Source organism: Gymnodraco acuticeps, unplaced genomic scaffold (assembly GCF_902827175.1).
Source record: "Gymnodraco acuticeps unplaced genomic scaffold, fGymAcu1.1, whole genome shotgun sequence".
In the NCBI taxonomy this organism is placed as follows: Eukaryota; Metazoa; Chordata; class Actinopteri; order Perciformes; family Bathydraconidae; genus Gymnodraco; species Gymnodraco acuticeps.
Window position 1 is genome coordinate 1614211 of NW_022990981.1, and position 27952 is coordinate 1642162.

The 27952-nt window shown below is 41.4% G+C and overlaps 1 protein-coding gene across 1 annotated transcript in view; it reads left to right on the plus strand.

The window, feature by feature from the left end:
• tgfbr3 (transforming growth factor, beta receptor III) overlaps positions 1-27952 on the plus strand; it is an 84814-nt gene that overhangs the window by 24576 nt on the left and 32286 nt on the right. The window contains exons 3-4 of the mRNA XM_034235640.1: positions 2389-2576; positions 19210-19347. Coding sequence (XP_034091531.1) covers positions 2389-2576; positions 19210-19347 — 326 coding nt within the window. The remainder of the gene's footprint in view (positions 1-2388; positions 2577-19209; positions 19348-27952) is intronic.

Genomic DNA, 27952 nt, shown 5'->3' on the forward strand with positions numbered 1-27952 from the left:
CCTCATACGTGTTTGTGGGAGTGAGACTTGATGACATGGTTAGGCTTCGGTCCTTTGGGAGGAAGAGGGAGGGGGGAGTTAAGCGGGGGGTTGAGAAATTGATGCACCGCAGGTTTTTGCCATTAGGCCTTGTCCTTTTATCACTACGGAAAGACCTTGCCATGTTTTTAATATATGTATGCTCCCAATAAGAGTTTCTGAGATGATCTATCTGCGCTTTGAGGATTCACAAGCTGCTAGAGACAGCACAAAGGCCAGGTTGAAACATCTGTCAAGGGCTTGGGATTTGTCTCAGGAGACAAATAAGGTAACAATAAAGCCTCTGTATTTTTTCTCTCAATACGGAGGGGGAGCTATGCCATACATAATCTATGGCTTTATGCTGATGTAACATAGGCTTATTGGATAGCACGAAAGAGAAAACAATAGCTATGTGTTCTGAGCAACAACAAAACAGTTTCCCCCCTTAGTGTACCCCACTGTTGAGGCACGGTCTTTTTGGAGTCAGTCAGGGGAGAATTTAACATTGTTATCTAACTGTCTTTCACTGAGACTTTAATGATTTCCAAATGTTCCATCTGATTGCTATTGGCAAAGGTTGCATGTTTAGCGTTATGTGTTGGAAATGTGAGCAGGCCTTGGCTGGCACAAGGCTTTGGGGTAAAACGCAAAGTCTGACCCCATGAAAAAACCTGGCCGCATAGTATACATGACTCTAATGGAAAAGAGCTGCCTCACACAAACCTCAGCGCTGTGTTTTTGTGCCACCCTCACTGACTGACTGAGTGTGTGTGTATGCTTGTAGATGTGCAAGATACACCCTGAATGTGTTTGGGGGGGCCACACATGTAAAAGGAAGTTTACCTTGTAGGAACATCTCAGGCTGTGGTAAAGCTTGTTAACCCCCTTACAGATTGTGGTTAAAAAAGGAAGTCTCAATATCATGCAAGAGCAAATGTGAAAGCTTGGTGCGATCCTGTAAACGTCAGTGAATCTTTGTTTAAGTCAAGTAGCCCGTTCACAGTTCACTGAACTGCTCATTACAGCTCACTGTGCTGCAGACAAAACACTGACAGGGACTGAGCTTCAGCGTCCGTACCTGCCGAGTGCTTGACTGGGATCAGTGACGGATGTTCGTAGTCGTGGCTGCTGTCATGACTGGAATCAGAACACCAATAGAGATTACGTAAGGGATAATGTGCAGCGGAAAAGAACACCGACAGGCTGATCAGGAGCCCGACGCCAAGCGGAGGGATCTAGATCTGCATGCAGTTTGCTTTTCGGCCAAACTGTATACAGTTAAATCGAACGGACTTCTTTGTGCAGATGTGAGCGTCCTTAACACCGGTCAATACATCCTTGACAGCAGTCTGTCTGTTCTGGATTAACAACGTGTCACATGTTCTGAATTGACCAATCAGAATCGAATATTCAACTAAACCATGTAATAATAAAAGTGAGATAATGCGTTTTGGCTTTTAATGGAATGACATCGCTAAGGGAGGCGTGTGGTGCAGTGAACTAGTGCGTTGGTGTTCGAATCAGGGGAGCACAGGTTCAAACCCCACTGCAGTCAGTATGTCGTTGTGTCCCTGAGACACTTCACCCCAAAGTGCTCCTTTGGAGATTGCCCACAGTATTGAGTATGTAAGTCGCTTTAGATAAAAGCGTCTGACAAGTAACATGTAATGTAATGCTTATAAAAATAACTCATAACTGAACAGTTTGATATGACTGAATCAGATACAATAACCGAAACAATTGAGAGGTCAAGGTTTCTAGTATAACATGTTTCTTTTCCAATTGTATAAGTTTTAAAAACAAGTGTAATTTTAGGTTATACAGGAGTCTTTTTACACCGGTAGGATTTAGCGGGATTTTCACTGGTGTATAATCAGCTGAAACTCAGAACTGTTGAGTTTTCATTCACTTCGAAAGAACCCATCATATCATCGTCGGTAGCGAATCTGCTTCCACTGAACCTGCCAATGAAGCATTTGAAGGTGGATTATGGGAATTATAATTGGAATCTTGAAGTGTGTTGATTATCTGTCTTTCAAGTTCCTCAGCTTACAGGTGGTCAGCCTGACAAATGCTTAAATGAGAATTCAATGTTATGTATTCCAATGAGACTACAATAATGCATCAATAGGGATGATGTTTTGAATGGTTCATTTATCAGAAAGATTAATGTGATGTATTTTCAAGTTGTTGGAAATAAAACTGTTTTCTTAAGTAAAGTCATTATGACCATTGGGACATTAGTCTGTACACTAAGAGTTCATGCATGATTTACATAAATACGTCAGCACCATGTGAGACATGCAATTGAAATCCCTTCACATACTGTAGCATTTCATTCATACAGTATTCTTGTGTTGGCTGCAGGGCCAGTGTTTCGCAGCCCGTGTGAGTTGCTGCCGGTGGGGATGGGACACCCAGTGCAGGCCACACTGAAGAGCTACACCGCCCTGTCAGGCTGTGCAAGCAGAGGCACCACCAGCCTGCCCCAGGAGGTCCACATCATCAACCTGAGAGGACATGTTCCACAGGGACCAGACAGCAACCCCGCTGAAGTGAGTCATTCTTAGGAGAAGTTCAAATGTAGCTATATTGTCTACCAACATCATTGTCTCTTCAATACAGTCAGTCAAGATTAGACTTGAATCAAAAAGTGTTAATAGTGAGGCATTTAACAATTCTCTTCACCCATATATACTGTACCTTCATTATAGGCAGACAGTTGTGTTTTGTTTCTCAACATTGACACTATTCCACGCAGTCTTATCTTCTGGGTAATATTGTTCAGCCGGATAAAGAGTGCAAGATCTGCTGCATATTTCCACCGCCCTTGTTGGCTCTATTTTTAACCAGTGACTCTGATAATGGCTGCCAGTCCTATTCCCTTTTGTTTTTCGAGAAAGCTTCTTGGCAAAAAAAGAGTTAGTAAAAAACATGTTCACACTAGAGTGGCACCGTGAAGTTCATCCACACGAATCCACTGGAAGCTTGTTAAAGGCGGATTACAGCTAGTTGGTAAAAGTCTCTTTTTGGTGCGGTATGGTAACACGCTTGTTAGGTGGGATAATCATTTTGTTTTTGAAACAGTTTAAACTCAGACAGATCAGGGTTAAAAAAGTGAATGGTGCAACAAAGCAAATAAGCTTTGATGGCCTCAAACTATTTATAATCTCTGTTTCATTAAGACAGCTGTCTAATGGTTAATGGTCAACATGTTGAATTTGACAAACAAACCTATATGGTAATTAACCTGATTCTGATGTTGAGATTGGCTAACCTAATCTAACCCTTGACTTTCTAAAGAGTAAAAAGTAACACAATAATGAGTCGGTCACTTAAATGTCTGTACAGAGATATTTTCCAACCCCTTGGACCAGCTAATCTCTTTAGTGCACTGATTTAAACTGGCAGCACTTCTTCTGAGTTCCAAATGGTGTCAGTTTTAAAAACCACTCCCTGTCTCCAGGTGATGTCTCATAGCAGGACTCCTCACAGTTGAAGGTGAATCATAGGCCCACAGCCTCCTAAACGCTGTATCTGGAGTTTGAACTGTCCCACGTTCCCCTCCCCCTCAGTCACAGCAGTGTGAAACGCAGCATGTATAGACTTGCCATTGCTGCTGATGTAGGCTTAAGACGTTGCCAAGGCCAAATACACAGAAAACCGGTATGTGTGTGTGAGTATGCTGCATCAGCACGTACATACAGAATGTACTCTGAGTGTTTGTTCTGAAGCTTTACCACATGAACTCAAATGATAGAGTTCTGTTTTCATAACAATGAGAAGCATTTGTCTTTTGTTGTGATCTGTCATGTTTACTCCACACAATGTAATGTCGACATTTGACGGATGTTTATAAAAATCTTGAAATATGTCGAGCTGGGAAGGAGCATTGACAATGCAACAAGCATAAGATGCATTACAAAAAATTGCCCAGCTTGATACATTTTTGAAACCTGTTTATTACTTTACAGACAAGCAGTGTAGTCCAGAGGATACAATCATTATTTATTAAATGAAAGTATGATACTCAGATTTTGCATGCAATGTGAAACAAATACTTCTTAACAAATTTGCAACAAACATACACTCAAAAGTCTAACTTTTATAAGTAACTATTAACAGGATACTTTTCCTTTTAATTTGGGCCATGCTATTTTTATTGCAGAAAGAAAAATGTCTCAGTGTTTTTCAGTGTTTTTCAGCCCTTGTACTGTAGGTATGGCAACGCAGCATGTTTTTCTGCCCCTCTGACTTTACTACATGCAGACTCCTGCCAAGTAAGATGGTTGTGTTGAGTTTCATCTCCACTTGTGTCAAGGTAGATTATGATTCAACACAGATAGATTTGTAGTGAAAACAAACTGAATTGATATTTATTTTCGACCAAGTGGCCGTTTATAGGACAGATAAGTGCAAGGCAGAGTGTACAGTAAAGACTTTTGCTATTATTTACAAGGATTTTCTTTCTCAAGTTTTTTAACTTGTGCCAACAATGAAACTTCGGAAAGTCAAAACATTTCAACCATATTTATGCTGCTGTTGAAGCTGTCACAACCCTTGAGGCCGACCGTCTAAATCTTATTTCCACTTGCTCTCAAGAGACCCTGCTGCAACTGACAAGGTATTTCTCAAGTCTTCTACAGAGATCATTTATTCAAATTAAAAGCAGACAGATAAGTACAATTAAAGAAATGCGGACACTGGCAACACAATTTCATTTTTGTCTTATGGCATTTCTTTTACATAATTAGTTTTATTTATTAAGAGAGGTATAGCGTAATTAGCTCTGTAAATGACTACTCGGAGCCTAAATGTAATAGATAGTCCAGTAAAACTTCAGTTTGAAGGTCTGTGAAAAGCATCTCTTCATGTCAACTTATCCAGCTGTTAGTAACCCATCAGCTTAATGGTCAAGTGAGGACTTTAGCGGAGGAGGCAGATTTCCAGCTGTCCGTTCCCCTGCCTACAGCCTTGGCTGCAGAAGGTCACTTCAGCTCTGATTGAGATTACGTTGCCCAGCAGAAACTTTTTCCATGAGCTTGTGATAAGATAAGATCAACCCCCTCTCCCACTCTGGTCCTTGATTGCATTTCCACCTGGGTCTTGGGCACAAGAAGCCTTCCTAAGGGCTTAGCCTTCAACAAGACTGAGTTGGAGGGCACACAGTGCGTCACGCTGTGGTCCCATTGACACAATCTGCCCCTCATCTGTGATCTCTGGTGACAGGAGGAGGTGATGAAACAGGGGGGAAAGGGAATGACAAACTGAGCCATCCTTGGCTACATTTGGGCAACTTGCTGAAGCAAAATAGAGTAAAGTTGGAAGTAAGGAGGTTGATGTCGTTCATGGGAACGTTCCTTGGAATTATTTCCTAAAAGCAAACCATTAAACTGCATGGCCACTAATCGTACAACGTCATTCCAATGAGAATGAGTTTTATATATCAAGCTCCCTGATCTTCTTTGTGTAAGTCACAGAGATACATGTTTTTCTTTAATTTAAGGCTGATCTAGTGATCTGATTTGGAAGCGTCCAAATTGATTTCACTCTTAGTAAAGGGTCTTTTTCCCTGTTTGCTTTTCTCATGCATATCCTTTGCTTATTTTCAAAGTCAGCACAGGGGTGCTGGTCAGTCTGTGAGCAAGTCATTTTTCTCTGAGCGCTACTCCTCACCTCTGCTGATGGAGGAGGAAGTGGTGTCTGGGCCACAGAACAGACTGTATTTGGATGTGTTCGAGGCCCCCAGGACAAAAGGTGCCTCTGGCTGGGTTTTGGCTGTGCTGGACTCTTGGCTGTCTGGGTTCAGGGGCTGCTGGAGAACATGATGTGCCCCACTGACTCCTCACTAAGTATCTGCAAAGCCTTGACCAGGTCGGGAATAAATCTTCGTTTCACAAGGTGTGTATCGGACATAGGGGATCACATGGTCTGTCTCCTACACACACACTGGCACACAAATGTCCTGCAGCAACGGTGTGTGAGGCCTGCTTCACATCTCTTCCACATCCGTGTGTGAAAGTCATGGCTTGCAGTTTGTCCATATTTTCAGTGAAGACGTGAGAGCAATGAATTGTTTCCTGCCTGCACCAGTGAACCCATTCAGTACGGGTATTAACTGAGGGCTGTGAACTGTTATCCACTGAAAGAATTGCACAGCTGGACCTGACTCAGAATACACACTTTGGCTCCTGGCCAATCCACACACCAACGCAGAGTTATTAAGTGCAACAGAACACCTCAGTTGTGACTGTGCACAGTGCTTCGTCTGGGATATGCTTCGGGCTTGAACTCAGCGTAGAATAACACAACAGAAGGAGAAAATATGCTAATCATTCATTTAAGAACCCTTAAGCTAGAAATACCCACCATAATATTTTGATAGTATTCGAGTGATGTACAAGCCATGTGCTCAATGCTGCTGATGAGAGAGTGAAGCAGTAGAGCCATTTCAACTAAAGTCACACATATGTCCAATGTTGCCTGTTCTTGATACATTCCTAATAACCGTGATCTTAAGAACCACATGTAATACAGGTGATACTGATTTAAAACAAATTGTAACCTAAACACAATATGTTACATTTGGAAATTGGTTCACCCTACTTTCGCAAGCATCCCTTACAGAAACTGAATGACTTAAATCGATTACTATATGATCTATTATAGTTTTTGAATTGCCCTGTTACTGATTAGAATTTCTTCCAGTGAGCAGGAGATTATGTTCCTATTGCCAATGGCAGTTAAAAAACAAATAATGTTAACGCTTTGAACAATCAATTTCATGCAGCACCCTGATTAAGTAAGAAATTACAGATTCCTCTATCTTGATATCTTCTCCCTAAAACTAGCTTTCTATTGGTCTTCATCTAGATTTAGAGCTTGTACTATAGTAAATGAATGGGACACTACAGTTTTAAAGAAGACTCTATTGCCCTAATCAATTCAAATCAGTCGCATTCATATAGTAATCACTCTTAATACATCTTGCAAAGGCAGCTACGTTTTGACTTGTGCACAGTTTAGCCATACTAGAAACTCTAAGGACGGCAATCTAGGTCTGTTCTTCTAATGTTTGGTCACTTGGTCAGTTTATCCTCCACTTTGGTCAAGACCTTTTCTCTAGTATCACCATAAGGTTTTTTTTTTTTTCTCTTTCTCATAATTCTCTGGACTTGTACTCAACTTCCTGTAGACAGTGGGCTGTTCTTTCATAGATTCATAGCTCTCCTTTTATATCAAATGACCAGTGCTGTCATTGGCACGCCTGGCCAATATTTTTTAACATTTGTCTGATTTCCTCAGCTCTAGTGATCTTGATCATAGTAACAGAAGCCCATTTTTCTCTCTTATACCCTTATGGACCTCTAAATAAAAGACAGGCCAGGCTGAGAGCCAGTGTCCTGGAATGGGACTAGTAAAGTTACTGTTCTGTGCTAGAAGTCATAGCAAAGCCTGTAGTGCCAGGTTGGGGCTTTTTGTGTCGGGGTAGTGATTTCCTCAAAAACTGGTAGAATCATTTTCACAAAATTGTGTTAGATAAAAACAGATCTATTCTTCGAAGCGGGGTAACAGTCGGAGTGGGCTTTGCTGTAGACGAGACTTACTGCTCGAATTTCATCCAAGCTTTAAACCCCTTTTGAGGCAAAATATATTTTCGTCCTGTGACTATTGACCTGGAGGTGTTGGTGTTTTGCCACTTAAGCTCTACCAAAACAATGACCTCATCCAGGGGTTATTTTCTGTCCCCCCAGCTTCGGTTCAACGGTGTAGGTATCAAGTTTGAACATTTTTCCATATGTTCCCTCAGCCACATGCTAAAGTGGCCTTTTGCACCCTGCGAACAAACCACCACCACATGTGCGCCGATGCAGAGCATGGCACTTTGGCAGACACCTAAGTTCCCCAGTTGCTGCAAAGTGCAGAGCGAAAAACTCAAAACAAGAGACCTGTCTGGGGATGCAGTCGGTGATAGGGAATAAACACAAGGGGCCGACCATATCTCAAATCCGCCATCTTTCTCTAATCAGTTTACCAAAAGCAAACATCAAACACAGCCACTGGCTCTGAATCAGGGTGAGGCAGAGCAGATGATTGTTTTATCAGCTGGAATTCGCAGATATCTTTGACTGTATGAGAGACAAGCTGAAGGAGCTCACCGGGCACAAACCGCTGGCGAGAGCCTAGTGTCAGATAAGAGCTCACACACAAGACAAACTGCACACACAATGGCAGCTTTTTCTCTTCAAAACTTGCTTTTGTATGGCCTCACACTGTTATCAAATGGCATGCAGTTTTTGCTCAGTAGAACTTTTTGCTCCTAGGATTTCTCCACATGTAAATACATTGAGTAAATATAACACTGCAGAGCACAGACTTCCGTCGAATCCATGCCCCCCATCTCGCAATGTTAAAGAAAGTGAAAAATAGTGTGTGTTTGCCCTGTGATTCAGATACCTTCCACATTGTAATGGGTTCTTCCTTGCCCATGCTACACACTCCCCATACAATTCCATAAAACTCTTGCCAATATTCTTTTGCTAATCCTTATAACCTCCTTAGATTGGTAAAGGTAGAACATCCAAAGTATCCAAAGAAATAAGAGGAAGCGCTCAAATCACAAAGGGTACTTACAGTTGCAAGAGCTAACAACAATAGCCCATTAGCTAATGAATTAAGTTGTGTCCTTTCAAATCAAAGTGGTATTATAAACCATTATTTGTGCATCGCAACAAAGATATTACCAATTAAAGGTGGGGTAGGTAATTTTGGAGAAACCGGCTCGAGTGCGCTAGAATTTAAAATACACAGCCGGAAAAGATCTGTCACTTCCTTACAGAGCCCCTCCTCCAACACACACGAACATGACCAATGAGGGCACGAGATAAGTTTGTGCAATCAGATGATTGGTCGTGCTTTTTACAGTACTACGGCTTCCACAGTTTTTTATGGATTTATTGTCAAAGCACTTCAGATATTCATTGCTATCGGATGTTAAGAGCATTCCATGGAATATAACAAGTGTATCTCAAGCCGGTTTCTCAAACTTACCTACCCCACCTTTAAATGATTGTGCCATCAAACCAACCAAAAATCCATCCCTGAATAACATTATGTAGTGGGCACTATGACCAAGTATAAATTAAACGCCTTTATTTTTGTTTAGCAACAATTGATCTTCAGTTCAGTCTGACTTCAATCTTATCAGAGTGTTATCTTGGGCTGTCCTCCTGACCCCACTTCGTGTTGTTTTCTTCAGCGCGTCCTGCCTTTCTGCCATATCACTCACAGATTGCTATCCAGAGGTCCTGTCTAACTTTGACGTCTTTCTAGGCTGTTTTGCCTTGCAGTTTGGCATTGAACTGAGTGCAGACTGATTAGCATCACAGTACAGGGGAAAAGGCTCCAGGTAGCATCCCCATCGCGCTCAAATATGTGGGTGGCGCTGATAAGAGCGGTCAACAGCTTTTGGTCCGGATCCCCTTCGCTCTGTACACCCTCAGTGATCCAGAAAGAACCAAGATCCAGACAGACAAGACACACGCACATCAGATAACACAGTATGATTGGTCCCAGGCTGTCTCCTTTTGGAATCAAGACTTCTTTAAGCCAACCCACTTTGTTTTCAACTTATGCAATGTTCCAGTATAGCATGCGGACGTTTATCTAGTGTAGATTTTTGTTATAATCAATTTAAAACCATACTTTCTCCTTTAAAAAGAATACAAGCCATTCATTGTTATTCAGATATTGTCCGCTCTGTTTCATGTCATGGAATACTTTGGGCTTTCTTTGATTATTATTTCCTGGGAGGGAGAGTGTGTTCCTAGATTAGTCCTACTTTTTGGCTAATTAAAGGATGTTATGGGTTTTCTCCGAATCAACAGGGATCATCAGCTCTGTCAATAAAGGAAACGGCAAGGAGCCGCACTGATACTGCACTCTGACTGCAGGGTTAACTGTTGGCTGCAGAATTTGTCTTTGAAAGTATCACATTACAATGTTGATGCGCAGTGTTTATGATGCACACTTGAATCTCAGCGTGATTTACTTGACAAGAAAGGTCATGAAATTGCAACCACATGCTGGAGACAGGACAAACAGATCATTACAATTACTGTGTCAAAGACATCAGAACGTTCTAAATCCAACCATGTGGCTTCGCCGTACAATAAGTACAATAAGTGTGATTCATTCTTGATGGTGCGTTTGTTGTTGACGCTGATTTAGGGCTTGAAAGTTGTAGCTGTTTCTTTGTTAACATTCCCATTCTTTACACATGCTACCACCACTAATGGTATGCTCTGTAACGGGCCTTGCATATCCTGCTACAGCTGTCGTCCCTTGCGTGGAGTGAGATTTCAGTAACGTGATAGGTCTAGACAAACCTCCATCCGTGGCTGCTGGCAAATGTGCCCCATGACTGTAATGGACACTGGAGCCCCAAATCCCTGTGCCAGCCTCCTGATAATCAATCAGGCGTGGCCTCTTGTTCCCGGAAGACCCTCCCCGCAGGGTCCCATGAAGGAAGCATCAAGAGGGAACACTCAGCGCCACCTGATCCTCGTCAACACCATTAGAGGCACTGCCTGGTGTTCTGCTCCTCTTCCCTCCACACCCTGGCTGTGTGACAGGCTCTGTTGCTATGCACACCACTCTTATGAACAATTAAAAGCTTGTGGGGAGAGATGCACACCAGCTGCTGTCGACAGTAGTGTAAAGTAACTAGGTACATTTACTCAAGCACTTTTCTTAAGTACAATTTTGAGGTATTTCAGAGGTGGGAGTACTTAGATATTGTACTTGAGTAAAAGTAGAAGTACCAGAGTGTAGGAATACTCTGTTACAAGTAAAAGTCCTGCTTTGTTACTCAAGTAAAAGTACAAAAGTATTGGCATCGAAATATACTCAAAGTACCGAAAGTACAAGTAGTCGTTGTGCAGATTGGTCCATTTCCGAATAATATATATATATGTTTTATAATGATTGATCATTAAAGTGTTCTCAAAGCTGGTAAAGGTGCAGCTAGTCTGAATGACTTTCTTGTGAATTTACTCCAGGTGGAACTAAAGTCTGATTTAACACTTGATTATATTTCACATCCTTCAAGCACATCTGTAAAGTAACTAAATGTATAACATAAATGTAGTGGGGTACACGATTTACCTAGTAGAAGTACACAATAGCATGGAAATAATCAAGTAAACTACAGCTATCTCAACATTACTTCCCACCTCTGGGTTCTCGAATGCTACTTTGTGCTTATACTCCACTACAATTCAGAGGTTAATCATGTACTTTTACTCCACAAAATGTACTGTATGAAGTACCTTCAGTTACTTTGCAGAAAAAGATGAATGATAAACAATATGATCAACGCTTATAATAGTTTTAGTTTCACCTGGAGTTAATTCACATGCTGCCCAGCAATACATAATTCAAACTAGTTCAACCTTTACCAGCTTGATAAACACATCAATAATTATAATCAAAACATATCATATATATTATTCTGAAATTGACCAATCTGCAGAATGAGTACTTTTACTTTTGGTGCTTTTAGTATATTTTAATGCCAATATTTTCTACTTTTACTTTAGTAACATTTTGAATACAGGACTTTGACTTGTAACAGAGTATTCCTACACTTTGGTATTTCTACTTTAATTAAGTACAAGATCTGAGTACTTCTTCCAGCTCTGGCTGTGGAGTCCTGATCATCGCTCACATTGTGCAACCCGGCTCTGGTCAGAACTTATCTCTGTTTACTTGCTGAACCGAGAAAAAGTGCAGATAATTATCACAGCTTTCTCCTATTTCCACCATCATTGCCTCTTGGCCCTTCCTCTCGTCTGAGCTCTGTATGCGTGTGTTTTCAGGTGACTCACGTCTTCTGGAAGTGATTCTGTCTGGGTTTAAAATTCCTCTTATTTTACAACTCGCTCTCATTCTCCTTCTGCTTCTCTTCCATCTCTCAAAGCCAAGACAGGTATGATTATATCTTGGTTGTTGATATTCTCAGGGGAGCGATGCACACGCTTTTTCCAGAGTCTGGACTTCAGGGGAAGCAAATATGCAAAAAGAAAATGGAAAATAAAAAAATAGTCTCTGATCTGTTTGTTTGGATCACCATACAGTTTGCCTCATAGATAACTGTTCAGTCATTTGTTCCATTTTCTTCTCTCGAAGGGACTTTTGAATGATTTGTGCAGCACTTTCATGGACCACATCACTAAACAGTCGTTTGTGTTGCTGTCCTCCAGGGCTTACATCTGTGGAGGATGGTAATTAGGCTTTGATGCTTCATGTTCACTCTGCTGTCTCTGCTGCCGGTGTCTCTTGTTAAATGGCTTCATGCAGCATCACAGTGACAAGGCTTTGAACGCAGAGCATCAGCCAGAAGAAAATCACAATTGACTAGATGAAATAGATATCTGTTAGGGAAGACAGGAGTCTAGCATCTTGTTAGACAAAGATACAGAGCAATATTTTTCCTACTGACAAGAACATTGAATGGTGATTATACTCGGCAGGGCTGTATTTATGGTGTGGAACTGAATGAGATACTGCAGGCTTGTTGAGGTGCACAGTTCAATATAGGCCTTGGAAACAGCAGTTAACTTACTATTCTATTAGTAGCTGTTCTGGATCTTTTGATCTTATCACATGATCTTCAGCAGCAAATGGAGTTTTCTCAGTTGTCCTGTAATGGTAGATATGTATTTTTCTGGATTGTTTTAGAAAGTATGCTTATTTACGTTATTTTAGAGATTGAGATGATTTATTCACCAGCAACCGATTTGCTTAATTTAGCATAAATAATAAATCAAGATAACCTGGTTCTGTCCAAAAGTGTCAAAAATGTTATATATAATCACATCTATGGATTATTGTTGTTTTCTGGGATATATTGTAACTGTCTCTTTGCCCAGCCAGTGCCTCAGGGGGGTTGCTGCATGTTGCTTGGCAACCCTGCAGTGACAATAACAGATTGGTAGATTAAAGATGGGTTTGTTTGAAGAATAATCACAAATGTATCTGCCTAAACAAATATATCCGATGAACTCAAATAATACTAGACGGGTTTTCAAGCTGATGCAGCGCACAGATGGAGTTTTCTTTTTCTTTTTTGTGTCCTTCGACTAATAGACTAATGAAAAAAGAGCTGACTAAGGCTTTTTTCGCCGACTAACGATTAGTCGACTAATTTGGGGCAACCCTACTATGCACTGTAGCTGCTGGAGCCAACTGTGGCTTCACAAACACAACCTAATCCTGAAAGCAGTTAGGGCTTAAAAAGGATGATATGATGTGCTTGTGAAAGTCAACAATATTCACTCTTAATAGTTTGATCGCTATAACCGGACCCGAGAGAGAGATCAGATCAGCTGCTGAGTCTGACAGAGACACGCAGCTCTGCATAATCACCTCATAATCACCTCAGTTTCTCATGCAGCACGCTAAACAGTGGGCGCCCCGCCAATTAAACTGACGGGCTGTCAGGAGAGAGAGGGAGGGAGAGCAGCCGTTTCTCCCGTGTTATTATTCAAAGTTACTAGGCTTGTTTGAGACGCGTTGCGGCTCGCCTCGAAAGTAGACGAGAGTAGCCGATCGCAGCCGGGGGAGGTCTCAAAAAGCTCTCCTGAAGTCGGACAGCTCGGAGTCGGCTTCTTCTTCTTCTTCTTCTTCTTCTTCTTCTTCTTCTTCTTCTTCTTCTTCTTCTTCTTCTTCTTCTTCTTCTTCTTCTTCTTCTTCTTCTTCTTCTTCTTCTTCTTCTTCTTCTTGGGTTATTTGGCGGATTGCAAACAACTTTAAGGTGCATACCGCCACCTCCGGAGTCGGCTTGACTCGGTTTGCATTTATAAAGAATGCACACATGTGTTTAATCGTTAATGTCAGATATGTACTAAGTAAATACATTTGTTCCTGCTCAAGATTAGATTCAACTTTATTGTTATTGCACATATTACAGGTACTGAGACAACGAAATGCAGTTTAGCTTCTAACCAGGTGCAACAAGCAGTAAAGTGAAAAGTAATGTACACAATAGACAGAATAAAATATAGAATGAATTGAGTGATGAATAAACAGTGAGGGGTATGAATACACTAGATATACACAGCAGCCTGTGAGCAGTATGAACAGTGTGTATAAATATGCTAAGATATATAAAGTATGAAAACGGTAAGCAGTGCAAGTATAGTATAAAATGTATGGATATTAATTTCATTATGATAAACATTGTGGAACAATGATGAAAAATGGGAATGGATGTGGCGACGTAAAACTGACACAAAACAACAACAAACTTTTGCCGAGCCAATTGGAGAGTTTCATCAGCAGCACGTGGTGAAAACCACCAATGAGCGCTCAGCTCGAGATACCAGCGAGTCGTTTCCCATCAAGCATTTCGCTTCCGCAGCCCGTGGAGAGGAACTGCGCCGCCTCGCCGCGCCTCGCTCTCAAGGCTGCGGGCGTCTTTGTCCCGCGAGATTTCAACGTCTCATGTAGGCGGGCCTCCAGAGCAAGTCGGACAAAATGACTAACCATCATGCAACGCACGAGCAAGACGTTGATCGCAACTGCGCAGGTCTGCGCAGGTCTTGCTTGTCTCAAACAAGCCTAATGTAAACTTTTGAATAATGTACGTCTTCATGTTTGAATGTAATAATTATGTTGTTTGTTGTTTGTGGAATCATTTATTGAAAAATGAATCTGAACTTTTTGATCTATAACGATTATAAACTGAAGCAATGTAAAAATGAGCCCCATTAACTGAGTTTTAAACATCAGCATATCCGGTCCTAGTCCGGTGATTACCTGCTAACGGAAACTCTGCTACACAATTCTTATTATTATTATTGAAACATGACCGGTAAGTTTCAAATTTTGTCCGGTAAAATAAATTCTGTCCGACATATCCGCTTACATTCATAATGTCAGCGGAGGGAGGGGAAGCGGCGCTGTGGAAGAGCAGAGTGGCGAGGGAGAGCTGTCATCTTCCCTTTTCAAGCTTCAAACATGTATTTATAGTGTGATTTTGGAAATAAAAATATAATATTCTGAAAGCCAAGACTTTGTTTATTTAAAATCAAACAAAACACCCGATCCCCGAAAAACTAGTTTTTTTACGCAAATCCACGTTTATTTTGAAATGAGCCGTTGTGACTTTCGACTGATTTCGATAGAGCGGGTCACATATGGCAAATGTGTGGTTGTGGGGAACCAGGTCAATTAAAGTACTTATTTAACTATTAAATACATTGAGTTTGAGTAAAATACTTGGTTACTGATTAATTTAGGTTATAATATATGAAATTGCAAAGCAAAACTGCTGTAATTGATTTATTTTGTCCTTTGGTATTTTTGAAAGGGTTTCAACCTGAAAGAATCCTAATGTGTCCTTGAAAAGTTGAAATAAAGAAAAGGAAAAAGGATTCCAGTTGTCCCTCAAGCCTCTCAAATATGGGCAAACACTCAAATAAATGCCAAAAACCCAGAGAACTTGACAATACTTATCAGAATAAAAGTATGTTAAATAACACTGCTACCTAGTTAATAACTCTACTTTACTCAGTGGAGGCTCGTCCATTGAGGAAAGGGAGGACCATCCTCCCTACAATTTCAGAGAAAAATAAACTTTGAAGAGAACAATAAATACACCTCAATTTAAAAGATAAGTCTGTTAAAATACAGATAATAGCCCTGGCTTTGGGACTGAAATGGGGCTAGAGAGGACGAGCCTGGGCGGGTCTAGCCAGAGGCTCTGGATTGGGCGCCTATATCATCAGTGAACCAATCAGCGGATCTGACTGCGCATCAGAGTGTTGATGGGGAGGCTTATCAGCGATATCAGAGTTTTTTCTGAACCGGGGAACAGGGGCGCTGCGCCCTCTTACCAAAATCAATTCCTTGAATTAGGCTTTGATTATGTTCTGGCCCGCCATCTTGCGGCTCAGCAAAAAATTGGCCCACGGCCAAACTTACTTGCCTACCCCTGGTGTAGAGTCTCTAGATGAGTTTACAGTAGTCCCTCGTTCTTATTAAACATCCATGTTGTAGTCCGCTGTATAGAAAACTGTAGTTTCCATAGTTTCCCCACAGCAGCAGACGCACAAAATGACGTCCGCTGACGCATCATAAACACGTCGGATAGTGAAAGTGCAGTCGGATTCTCGAAAGTACCGGGTTGCGTTCCAATAGTCCATTTAGCTTAGGAACCTTCCTAACGGAGTGAAATGACCCGGAATTACGTCACTGGCAGCCATGATAAGTGCCGTTCCAATTCTCCAAATGAAAGGAAAGGAGGTTTCAAACTTCCTTTATAACCTCCTTTAGCTTAGGAACCACTGGACCTCCCTAACCGAAAGGAGAGGAGAAAATGCTGCCCCACAATGCATTGCAGCCGCAGCATTTGCCGTCACTCAACAGTCGGCCGTTCAGGAAAACAACCGATTATGGGAGAAATGATATCATGAAAGTTACGATGCTTATTAAGCATTTTAAAACGTATGTGGTAAGTTGCCAAAGTGCTTTGTTTTGAACGTTCATCAGTATTATAATCAAAAAGAGAAATATGAACTTTAGTTTTTACTGAAATGATCAAATAAAGTCAACATTTCACAGTCTTTACTGAGCTGTGTGGTGTTTGTTCAACTTTTAAAAGATGTTTGAATGGTGATATACACAGTGATAGATGTTAAGGACTAACGTTTATAATAAATACATTTGAATTGATTTTAAGCTATTTTCATAGTTCATACAATCGTACGTATTGGGATCATTTGTATTAATGTGGACCGGAGGGAGAGGGTGACGAGCATAAGTTTCACTTTCCTTTTTTATTTCAATTCCAACTTTGGTCATGAAGAATATGTTTCTCTGTTGTCCACGTTCATAAAGCATAAAGCAACAGCATCAGAGCACGGTGCAGAGTCTCTAGATGAGTTTACAGTAGTCCCTCGTTCTTATTGAACATCCATGTTGTAGTCCTCTGTATAGAAAACTGTAGTTTCCATAGTTTCCCCACAGCAGCAGACGCACATTCATGAAGTCCGCTGGCGCATCATAAACACGTCGGATAGTGAAAGTGCATTCGGATTCTCTAAAGTACCGCGGTCTCTTCTCCTAAATCCTTTTGAATTCTCCTATCCACTATCCCTTAACCCCGTGACGTTTCACTCAGAGGTCAAGGAACAGGAGATAGGGTTAGACGTTAGGAGCTGATTTTTGGATTATCCGACCGCAACCCAGGTACTTTTCGTGGGAGAAAAAGGTTCCCATTTCTGATTGGCTGGGCGGATTGCAAACCACGCCCCGTAAAACTCCCAAAAAGTTTTGTGAAGCCGCCATTTTATTATCCTCGCATTAGCATTATTAGCATTAGCCCAGCACACAAACGCAGAGAGACTAACTTATAGCAAAACAAAAGAAAACATGGGAGCGGTGGAGATGAGGAGGTGTCGGCGTTCTGGCGATTTACTCGGAAGGCCCAGCTCCGGGGACTTTGGGCGGCAGTATACGCCGTGAAGTTGTTTGCGGCCTGCCAGTAAACCCAAAGCAGAAGAAGTGAGGTCAGCGGCTTCATTTGCCTAATCCTCCCCCAGGGATTTATTCCGGTGTGAACGCGATCTGTACTTAGTTCATAAGAACTAAAGAGTTCTCATGAATTAAATTCTGATGAACCTTTGTGGGAAAAGTACTGCGGTGTGAAAGCTCCTATTGGCAACACTCAGAAATGTCTTTGATCAACTTCAGAATGTAAAGTTGCCAAATAATTGTATCACTTCCCAACGCTTGCTAGGATATTGTTCATTTGTGATAAAGCAAAATGAACAATTAGACTGATTCAAATTTCCGTTTCAGAACATTACATAACGTGACCTTAAATAGTTTACCCTCGTAAAATTCAGTCCAAGAGCACAGTGTCTTTTTTGCTCATAAATACTTGTTTTGAAGTGACTGGAATAGAATGTACAAGTTTAGCAGAACTGCATTGTAGCAGAGAAGTTTGATGCTGAGAAATGTTAATGGTTTGCATTAACAATGTATCTTAATCTTGATACGGCACGACCACATTTAAACAAATGATCCGTATGAATGTTTTGTAAGGTTTTTCATGGTTCAGAGACCACTAATGTGAAACTGTCAACACATTTTAACAATTATCGTCTTCGTAATTACACATCGTCGGTTCCATTTTTAGTTTCAATTGAATGCTGTATTTGTTGAGAAAAGCGATTTAGCTGTGACTGATTATATTACTGTAGGGGTCGTTTTATCCTATTAGATGAACCCTTGTGGGTTGAATTAGTGATTTAAAGGCTTTTATTGCTGACAAGCAGGATGGGGCTAATATGATTAGTCTGGGAATATAGAGTGAAGGAAGTTTAAAGAAGAGAGTAAGACAGGCCAACATAACCCTCTCGAGTATCACTTCTTATCAAAGCTAGTGAGAACAATAGAGGATTAATAACAACTCTGGCATAATGCAACAATTAAGTATTACTTTTAGAAGTGTCTAAATGGGCAATACAAAGACAGATCCTTGCCTTGAGATGATTTTGAGTTTAGTGCATGCTCAGGCCATGACCCACCTGAATTCATTATTACCAAATTGTCCAATCCAACATTGGAAACAAAAAAACACCGGTCTTGGCAACAAAACATCAAGTTTGTTTTCCCAATCTCACTACCAGACTGTGAACATCTATTTTAATAGCATCTGAGAATCAAAGGCATAGTTGCATGCTGCAGAGATGGTAACAGAGACCCGCCACTTTCTTTCCCCTCTGTTAACAAAGAGTCCTCTGTGTGAAAGTTCAGATCCCGCTGAGGCTACATATCAGAGCAAGGGTCTTTTAGGGAGAACACAGCACGGAGTCTTGTCGAGCGTATCAGCAAACTGAGTACATAAACAACCACAAAGCCTGATAAAGAAGAACAATCTACAACATTACAGCAGTGTGATTACACCAGGATAGTAACTGTGTTGCCTCATCATTCTTGTTACATTTCAGTGAACATGAGAAAACCAAAGCTTTGCATAGTGTTGCTGTGTGAAATAGGATCAAGTGATGCATTTCAAATGTTCCCTGCTAATGCCCAGCTCTTCCTCAGTATATGATACTTGTTCACCAGCGTGTTGTTTCTTTATTTGACTCTTATCCCTTTATTCTGCCTGTCCAGGTTGAGCTGCATCTGAAGCCCATCCAGTCTCTGCTGCGCCACCAGAAGCCACTGGTCTTCGTGCTCAATTCCCCCCAACCGCTGATATGGAAGATCAAGACAGAGAACCTGGCCCTGGGCATTAAACGTACCTTTCATGTGAGTCCAGCATCACTTAAAGCCTTTAAATCCTACTTCCTAAAAACTGTGTTTTCATTTCCTCAGAGGCTAAACCGTACTCCCATTTCAGTAGCCTTCCTCGCTGAGGAAAATAATTTAAGTGATGTAAATTTGCAGAGAAGGCCCTTCCACACGCCAAAAGGAGTCTTTGAGGCATGCAGGTGCAGTCATTGTGGCGAGGCATCAATCTCTGTGCACACATTTAGTGCAAACGTATTTAGCTACAGCTGTGCAGTCTTCTCAGAACACTGGGGTTTAAGATGAGTGCAAGTTTGGCTAATATTAATATTATTTGTGTCTTATCAAATTATCAAGTAGGTTATTGTGAAAGTAGTTTTTATACTGCCAAACTCCTGCCTTACTCACATCCTGGTTTTGAAAATATATTTATCTGAAAAGTTGTGATGTGCTTTGTCAGCTATTTTCACACTCAATAACCACAGGGCCATGTCCCCCACGCCTCCCTCCCTCCTGTTAACAGTCCAGTTGATAACTTGGCAGCTGTCCAAATCAGACAGGGCGTATCCGTATCCCACAAAAACCCCTAACAACGGGGAATGTGTGGTAGCAAACACTAAACCACTAACATTTGCTGAGTAAGGAGCTGATCGCTCACCCTGTGTAATTTGCTGAAATCTGGAATTCTATTGCTAATTTATTTGTTAATAATACACTGGGGAGGCTAAAACCGATCCAGATGTGCAACATCAACAGGACACTCAATCATCGTTATGACCCAAGAATATTGACACATTTCCTCTGCATGTTATGACACGGCTCTACTCAACTCAACTAGCTGTATTTAGGTTTTCCATCAGTAAAAGTTTCCAAATAGTATGTGACACTTTTTTAGATAAAGGTAAAAAGTGAAGCTTAAAGAATGCAGACAACTGGATCTTTAGAGAGAAGCGTCTATAGCATGAAACTGGACATCCTGTACCAGCCTGCCATTTTTAAATAACCAGGCTACCGGTTATAATAACTGCAAGTTTTTTAATTCATTTGTCCTAGAAAAAAGAAAGAAAATGGCAACAAAACAAACCAGACCGAACAATATGTTGGTTGCAGATGAAAGGATCCAAGAGAGCCGCGTTGAGGAGGATTTCAAGGCTATTTTACGCAATATCACTACGATAATTAGCTAAAATCCCCCCCCCCCCCCCCCCACACTACTACCAACAGTTGAAAACTAAAATAATATTTGTAAGAACTTTTAAAAGTTACTGTCTCGCCCCAGAGTACATACTGTATGTGGAAGGAAGAGAAGATGTTTTGGTGGAGGGATATCTCAGTGTGCAGTAGTTGGTGCTCCGTCCCCTGGAGAGCCAGACTTTTTTTAGTGAAGGTACCAGGGGGACTCGCTGGGAAACTTAATAAAAAATGTAAAAATGGAATCCTTCAGTGCCCATGTTTAAAGCCTGTGTATCACATGAGAAAATCACAGCAAAATGAGACCCAGAAGCCTCAGCCTTGGCTTAACCATACTATATTGCGAGGAAAACTTTTTTTCTTTCTTTGCCTTTATATGCTCCGAAGGCTTTCCTGCATTTTCGGCTTCCCAGAAGTAATCATTTTCAATTGTATGTTAACACCACAGCATTCCCTAAGAATGCAGTATCAGGTACACAAATGATTCCCACATGTGGTCCAGTGTTTTCTTGCTTACCTCTCATGTGCATAATGTTCTGCCGTGAAAGCCGATGTGACACGGAGAAAAAAAAATGAAATTGCAAAATCCTTGCATGATGCACGGGCTCATCTACACACACGCACACATTTATTATATAAAGAGTCTGTGGACGTTTTGAGCAGGCAGCGTATTAATGTGCCTCTTCTACCATATGGAACTTTTTTAGGCTTATCTGACATATGACTTCCAGTTGATATATAAGTGAACCATTGAGAGTGTTTAATGTACATTTAAAAAAAATGGGTGCAGTTAAAGGCTAGGGTACAGCCTTTCATTCATCTGTCATACAAACACAAATGTTTAGAGAGCATTACTTTAATCAATTCAGATAATCTGTTTAAAAAAAAACTTACTTAATAGAAAACACAACATGAAAGGGTGAGGCGTGAGTGTCGAGTTCTCCTTCTAATGATTATTTCCTGTAGTAATGAGAATAAATGCTCTCATGTCAAGGGAAATTGTTGCATATCACGCAGATGGATGCATCTGGCCAGCTTGTATTTCCCTTAAGCTGTGATAATGTGGGGCCAGTGAGATGGATGTTTGTGCAGAGAGCAGCAGGTCAGCATCATAGTAACTGTCTCCCCTTGTCAGTGGTGGCAGACACATAACAGCTGACAGCCTTCATTAGGCTTACAGTCCAGGCAGAGCTGTTGCTGTGCGTCTAATGATGTTAGACACCAGTGCTTTTCCACAGAAACAAGTTTTCCTTTTTTCTTTTATCTCTTATAAAAATGGGCTGCTTTTAGTGATAAGATACAGCCTGTAATAGAGGAATGTGTATAATCATTTTATTTTCAGTAGCGAACATACTTAGCTATTTCTCAAAGCAACAATATATTTTCTGAGACAAACCTGGAGTATTAGCTTCCTTTGTTGGCCAAACAGTATGACACTTGTCTGTCTCATGATGATTGTGACGAAGGTAACTTCATCACTATGGACTGACTGCTTCAGGCCGGGTAATTGTGTGCACCTGGTGTCCTGTGTTGTCTCCTCCCCCCCTCACCTGTGTCTTGTTGTGCTGATTAGTGTGTGTATTTAGGCTCTGTTTCCCTGTCTGTTGGGAGGCTGGCAGGGAGTGTGTGTGTGAGATCCTGGTGGCTGCAGGCTGGGCTCACGTGAACAGCAGCAGCAGGATTGAGGCTGGTGGCTGTGTGCACAGGAACAGCAAGATTGAGGCTGTGTCCTGTGCTCAAGTTTTAATAAATGCCCACACCGGGTTATATTTTTGGACGTTCTGCCTCTGCCTCCTTGCTTGGTCTGGGCCGCTCAACGGTCAGCTTCACAATGATGAAGGGAATCAGAGTGAAGAAGGAGGTCCCTGCAGTCAGACAAAGCTGAGCTAATGGCTTTGACTGGCTCCGGGGGCCCCCACTGAATTTGGTGTTAAGTATTTTGTGTTTGAGTGACAGCACTGAGCCATGTGGCAGTGCTAGCTGTCGGTATCTGACTGCACATGGCTGTGAGCCAGGCCCAGGTCTTAGGTTCTCTTCACAGTGACACCTCCTTAACATACCACACGACTCAGATACCTGAGACAGACACCGTCCCACCGTAAGAACAATGTTTTGACTCCTTTGATCAATGATGAATTGCAGATGAAAGTTCACTACAGATGCACACTTTTGTAGATTTTGCGTAAAGTGTAAAGGACGACCAATTTTTTGGGGCACTTGGGTGTTTCTATTGAGCAGCTAACATTATCATTAACTGTGATTGCAGTCAGAATCAATTACAAAATATAAACTACATTAATATAATTGGTGTTAATCACAGGGAGGCACTGATAGAAGCTTACCAGTTATAGGAACATTTCTGGGCTCATCCCTGAAAGGCAAGTTGTGTGAAACTACACTCCAAACTCTCTGAATGCTGAGTCTTTTACTGCAGCCCATGTGCTCTGCTCCAACATATGGTCAAATACCAGGCTTTGCAGGTCTGTCTCACCTAGTTACATTTGGACAATCACTTTGGGGAGGGGTTTGAGGAACAGTCAATTAAACTAAGAACTTGTATCAGTCCATAAAAGTACATGTGTTCCATGACCACAAAGGTCTCGGTGTTAGTGGCCTTGCCAGTTCCCACACTCTCTGATCGCTGCCTCCCAGGTGGAGAAGTTGTGTGGTCAGATCATACAGTAACAGAGTAAAAAGGAACTGCTTTTGAGCTTAACACTTCAGAACAGAAACCCACTTCCAGACCTCCCTCACTCTGCCTGTCCGCTGGAGAGGCCGTTTCCTGGGACTAATTGGACTCTGATTCGGGCCTGCCAGTCCTTGTTTCCTGGTCCTGGCGCTCTGGGCTCCGCGGACACAGATGGGCCGCTGGAAAAAGCTACAGAGACGCTGAGCACGCTGTTGCTGTTGGCCTCTGGACCCTGCCGCCTTAAAAAAATGCAAGAATCCAGATTTTTGTTGTAAAACATGTTCTCAGCAGTAATCCTTGTCAATCATCCGCAGGCAGAGATCATCACGGGTCTAAAACGCCATGAAGTATGAGCATTGAAATCATGCCAGATTTATTTTAGCAAGGGACATAAGGCCTCGAAGTGAGACACATGTGCAGAGTGATCTGTGTTGACTTCTTGGCAGGGTGTTTATATTTCTTTTTGACGAGAGGAGGAGGGCTGTGTTGCATCTGTGCTTGAAAGGCTTGATCTGGATCAAATGTTTAGTGACTCTGGATGGAACAACTCTGTAAAGTTGTGCTGTTGGCTTGTGCTGCCTATTGTTTGTTTGCCAAGCTTTGCCTGTGTTGCGTTCACAGGGATAGGCTCTTTCGCTCTCTCACACGAGGACTACTCTCCTCAGTGTAATATTTTATGGAAACCATGGGTAGCCGCTATTGGTTTTTATTTGCAGACAGAAATGGCAGAGTAAGGCTCCCGAGTGGCGCTGAGACATATGGTTTTGTTTGCCCCACAAACGAGCCTGCCAGATAACAGGAACATGCATGAGCAGCGTGATTAACTCCCGTATCTCATCAAGACACGAGATCAAGCATTTATCACATTCATATCACCAGAGAGTTATTGCATGCTCATACTCTTTATCCACCCTTTCCATCCCCCTCCTCTGTTTGCAACACCTCTTCACTTCTAAACATTTGTGATTTCCCAGGCTCTGGGTGTTGCTCAGCGGAGGATTACAGCTCTGTGGTAATTGATCTCAAACATTTGGTATGCCTTCTCATTTTGACTGCGCATATGGCTGTAATATGTTGGTGCTTACAGGCAGAAAGGGTACTGTTGGATGTTTAGGGTCATATACTGTAGGGTATTGGCAGATGTGCTTCTATCACTATAGATCATGGGTGTCAAACTCAATTTCATCTCGGGCCTCTAGCATCATGGTGGCACTCAAAGGGCCAATTTTATATATAAGACTATATAAAAATACATATACTGTATAAATATTTAATATTTATAAAATAATGTATTATATTTAGGGCTGTCAGTCGATTAAAATATTTAATCGCATGATTGTCCATAGTTAATCGCAAATTAATCGCACATTTTTGATCTGTTCTAAATGTACCTTAGAGGAATATTTTTCAAGTTTTTAATACTCTTATCAACATATGAGTGGACAAATATGCTTTATGCTAATGTTTATTATCATTTGAACAATGACAAATATTCTCATGAATATTAAACACAACAACTTCTGAACATTACAAATATTCGCCTCAATTCAACCTGGAACCTCTCTCATACAATAATACAATACAAAGTGTGTGTGTGTGTGTGTGTGTGTGTGTGTGTGTGTGTGTGTGTGTGTGTGTGTGTGTGTGTGTGTGTGTGTGTGTGATGGATCGTTGGAGCTATGTGCAACTCAAGGCATATGCTCGAACGGGAGCTGCCTGGACGCTGCAATCATGTTGCGCACTACCCGTGCTGAGTGTGCTGATTTCTCGTACAATGTCCCACTGTCTGGCTGCCTGCATAAAGTCAAGTGCTCGGCGCAGTTGTGGCGAAATGTCGCTCCTCTGTTTTCATTTAAGCAGCTCCTTATATCCGTTAGCGCAGCTAGCTAGCACCAGATGCTAACAACAACAATGCACGTAAGGTCTCTCTCTCGCTCGCTCGGGCCACACATACACACACCCTCCCGGTCCTCCCAACAGCCAGTCGGTGCCTGCCGGTGAGCGTGGAAGTGTGGTCTGCCACAAGCGGGCGGCAGGAGCGGGGCTGTCAGCATCAGCTTGTAGATGGTATTTTAAACTCGATGCGCTCTGAAACTACGGGGCGGCCGAGGAAAAAAATACACATGCGTTAATCGCGTTAAAATAATTAGTGGCGTTAATTTGTTTTTGCGTTATTATGATAGGATACTAACTTCATAAGTCTCTTCAGTGAGAATGTCACAAAATGATTTAAAAAGAAAAGCCAAATTCTGGAGAAAAAAAGTAAAAAAAAAAAAAAAGACATTTTGAAAAAAAAGACGAATTCTGAGAAAAAAGTCTAATTTGAGATGCATTGTGGGACATGTAGTTTATGGGCAACGTGCTTCTGTAATGCGGCATGTAACCGTATAATAAACATATTATATTCTTTGCAAGCTCTTGTGGGGCAGCATAAAAATAAGTCACGGGCTGGATTTGGCCCCGGGCCTTGAGTTTGACACCCCTGCTATAGATATTAGATAATGAAGATTAAGGTGTTCTATGACCATTTCAGATACATTAAAATAGTACTCTTAAACAGATATAAGTATGCTAACATTAGTTATTCTATATAAATGGAGAAAACAGTCACCATTTGAGTTGTTGGAGTTGCATGCCTGCCTGCAAATACCATTTAAAAGCACAAGTACATGAGTTTCTCCCATTACCAACATGAAAGCATGCGTCTCAGTCCCCACGGTGTGTAACTGACTTTATAAGTCTGAGGAATTCCTCTTAAATCGATCCAGTTTTCTTGTACTAAACACATTACAAGGCCTGCACAGGTAACACAATGTACCTCCAAGATACTTGTTGGCAGTAATAGCAATAGGTTGCTTTATAAGAGATCTATATTCTTATATAGAGGGTTAATGCTTTAGTTGGCAGTGGGCCGAAGAAGAATACATATATTTTTGAAATATGAGTGCTTTAACAACAACATTAACAGTTTTAGAGTATATTGATTGACAGCTTATGGAAACAGTTTATTTCAATCATTATTATATAATTATATTTACATATTCTATTTATTTATATTTATATATTCCACATATGCCCATGGAAAACAATGTTCTTTCCTTTCTAGCTTATCGAGGGCTCATCAAGTTTATTGCCAGATACGTTTACACATACAACCTCAAATCAGCTCCTTTTGGTAGTCTTAGAGATCGAAGGCGCAGAATGGATGCAATCAGGCGTTAAACGCTATGTGGAAGAGAAGCTTAATACATTATTAATTTGAGGAATAGAGAATGAAAAAGTAGAGTCAAGGTTCGTTTCAGTCAACAAAACAATCACACAAGCTCCTGTGATCTCCACTAAAAGCAGCAACACGTTAAGAGAAGGGGAGAGAGGCACGGGCGCCTGAGAGACATCGAAAGGATTTCGAGCACCTGAAGTTTCAAAAATACTAATTCACATCCCTCCTATGCAAAATAAATAAATTCAAGTCAATTACCAAGAACAAGTCCATTTGCAAAAGCCCAGTTTTAATGTATATAACATTCTTAAAACAAACATATGCAAAATAGGTTTTGGATTTGATAGATAGTTCTAGAAAAAGAAGAGGGTCGTCACTTAACATTGAATCCCAATGCCTGCTCAGAGGATTCTAATATGAAATGAAGCTATCTACACTGTGTCTGCTGTGTGCAAAGGAAGCAGCATGATTTCAGTCTCATGAAGGGGGGTGTTTGTGCATCCGTAATTTGTGTTAATTTTAGTTTTACAAAACAACACCAAGCCAGAAAATCAGCATAACACTGCTTCTCCTAAAACCTCAATGCAAGCAGATGTATGTTCTGCTGGGAAACTATACACCTATACACACACGCCAAAAATACTGTTGAACAAAAGTATAATGTCATAAATACTGCGTTTGCCCTGCAGGAAAATAGAACTGTACTGTAAGTACTTTGGGTCTGTCAACTGAGACAGAGATAGGGGGAGAGATAAAGGGGGGGGCTGTGACGGCCCTGTTTCAAATTCCTGAGGTTTTCAGTGCTCTGGATGGCCTGGAGCTAGTTTGGCTTTCAGGTTTTCCCCCTCTAATTCTTTGCGACTAATTGCAGTCGTATTTCTGCAATTAAACTAATAAGCTCTGCTGAGCTTGGCAAGGTGAGCGATGAGACTCCAGCCCCTCCTCAGCGGCTCTGGGCTCCACCTCCTCGCCATCTTTCTTTTTTGTTTCTTATCACCGTAGTAAACGCAAACAATTCAATCAAGCTGAATTCTTCGACGGAGCCTGTCTCCTCGGCCTGCAGGATTTACTGCCTCTGGTGACAATGCCAAGAACATGGAGAGGAGTGTCCAGAGGTCAGACAGATGTTGTGAATGAGAGGATTTCAACAGTTATGTCTGAAAAACTTGAACGCCCCCAAGGGATATTATTCCATTATCAATAAAGCATGATTGCAATTTAGGAAGACTTCACAACATCATCACAGAGAAGAAGTCTAACGTATTCCTGTTGGATTCAGAAGGGATTTCATGTTTTTAATTGGGCCTGCCAGCACTGTCTTCTCATGCATACAGATAGGATACCTAGGGAGAAAGAAAAACAAGCATGGAAATAAAATGAGGAAGGCTGTCTAGACCGTGTGCTTGGACTCAGTTTGGTTGTTCGCTAGGTTTTACAGTACATGTGAATGTTTATCCCTCTGAAATGAAGCATATAGTCTGAGCTCCATTAAGTGCTAAAGGGGTGGTCCCTTCAATACGGCCAGG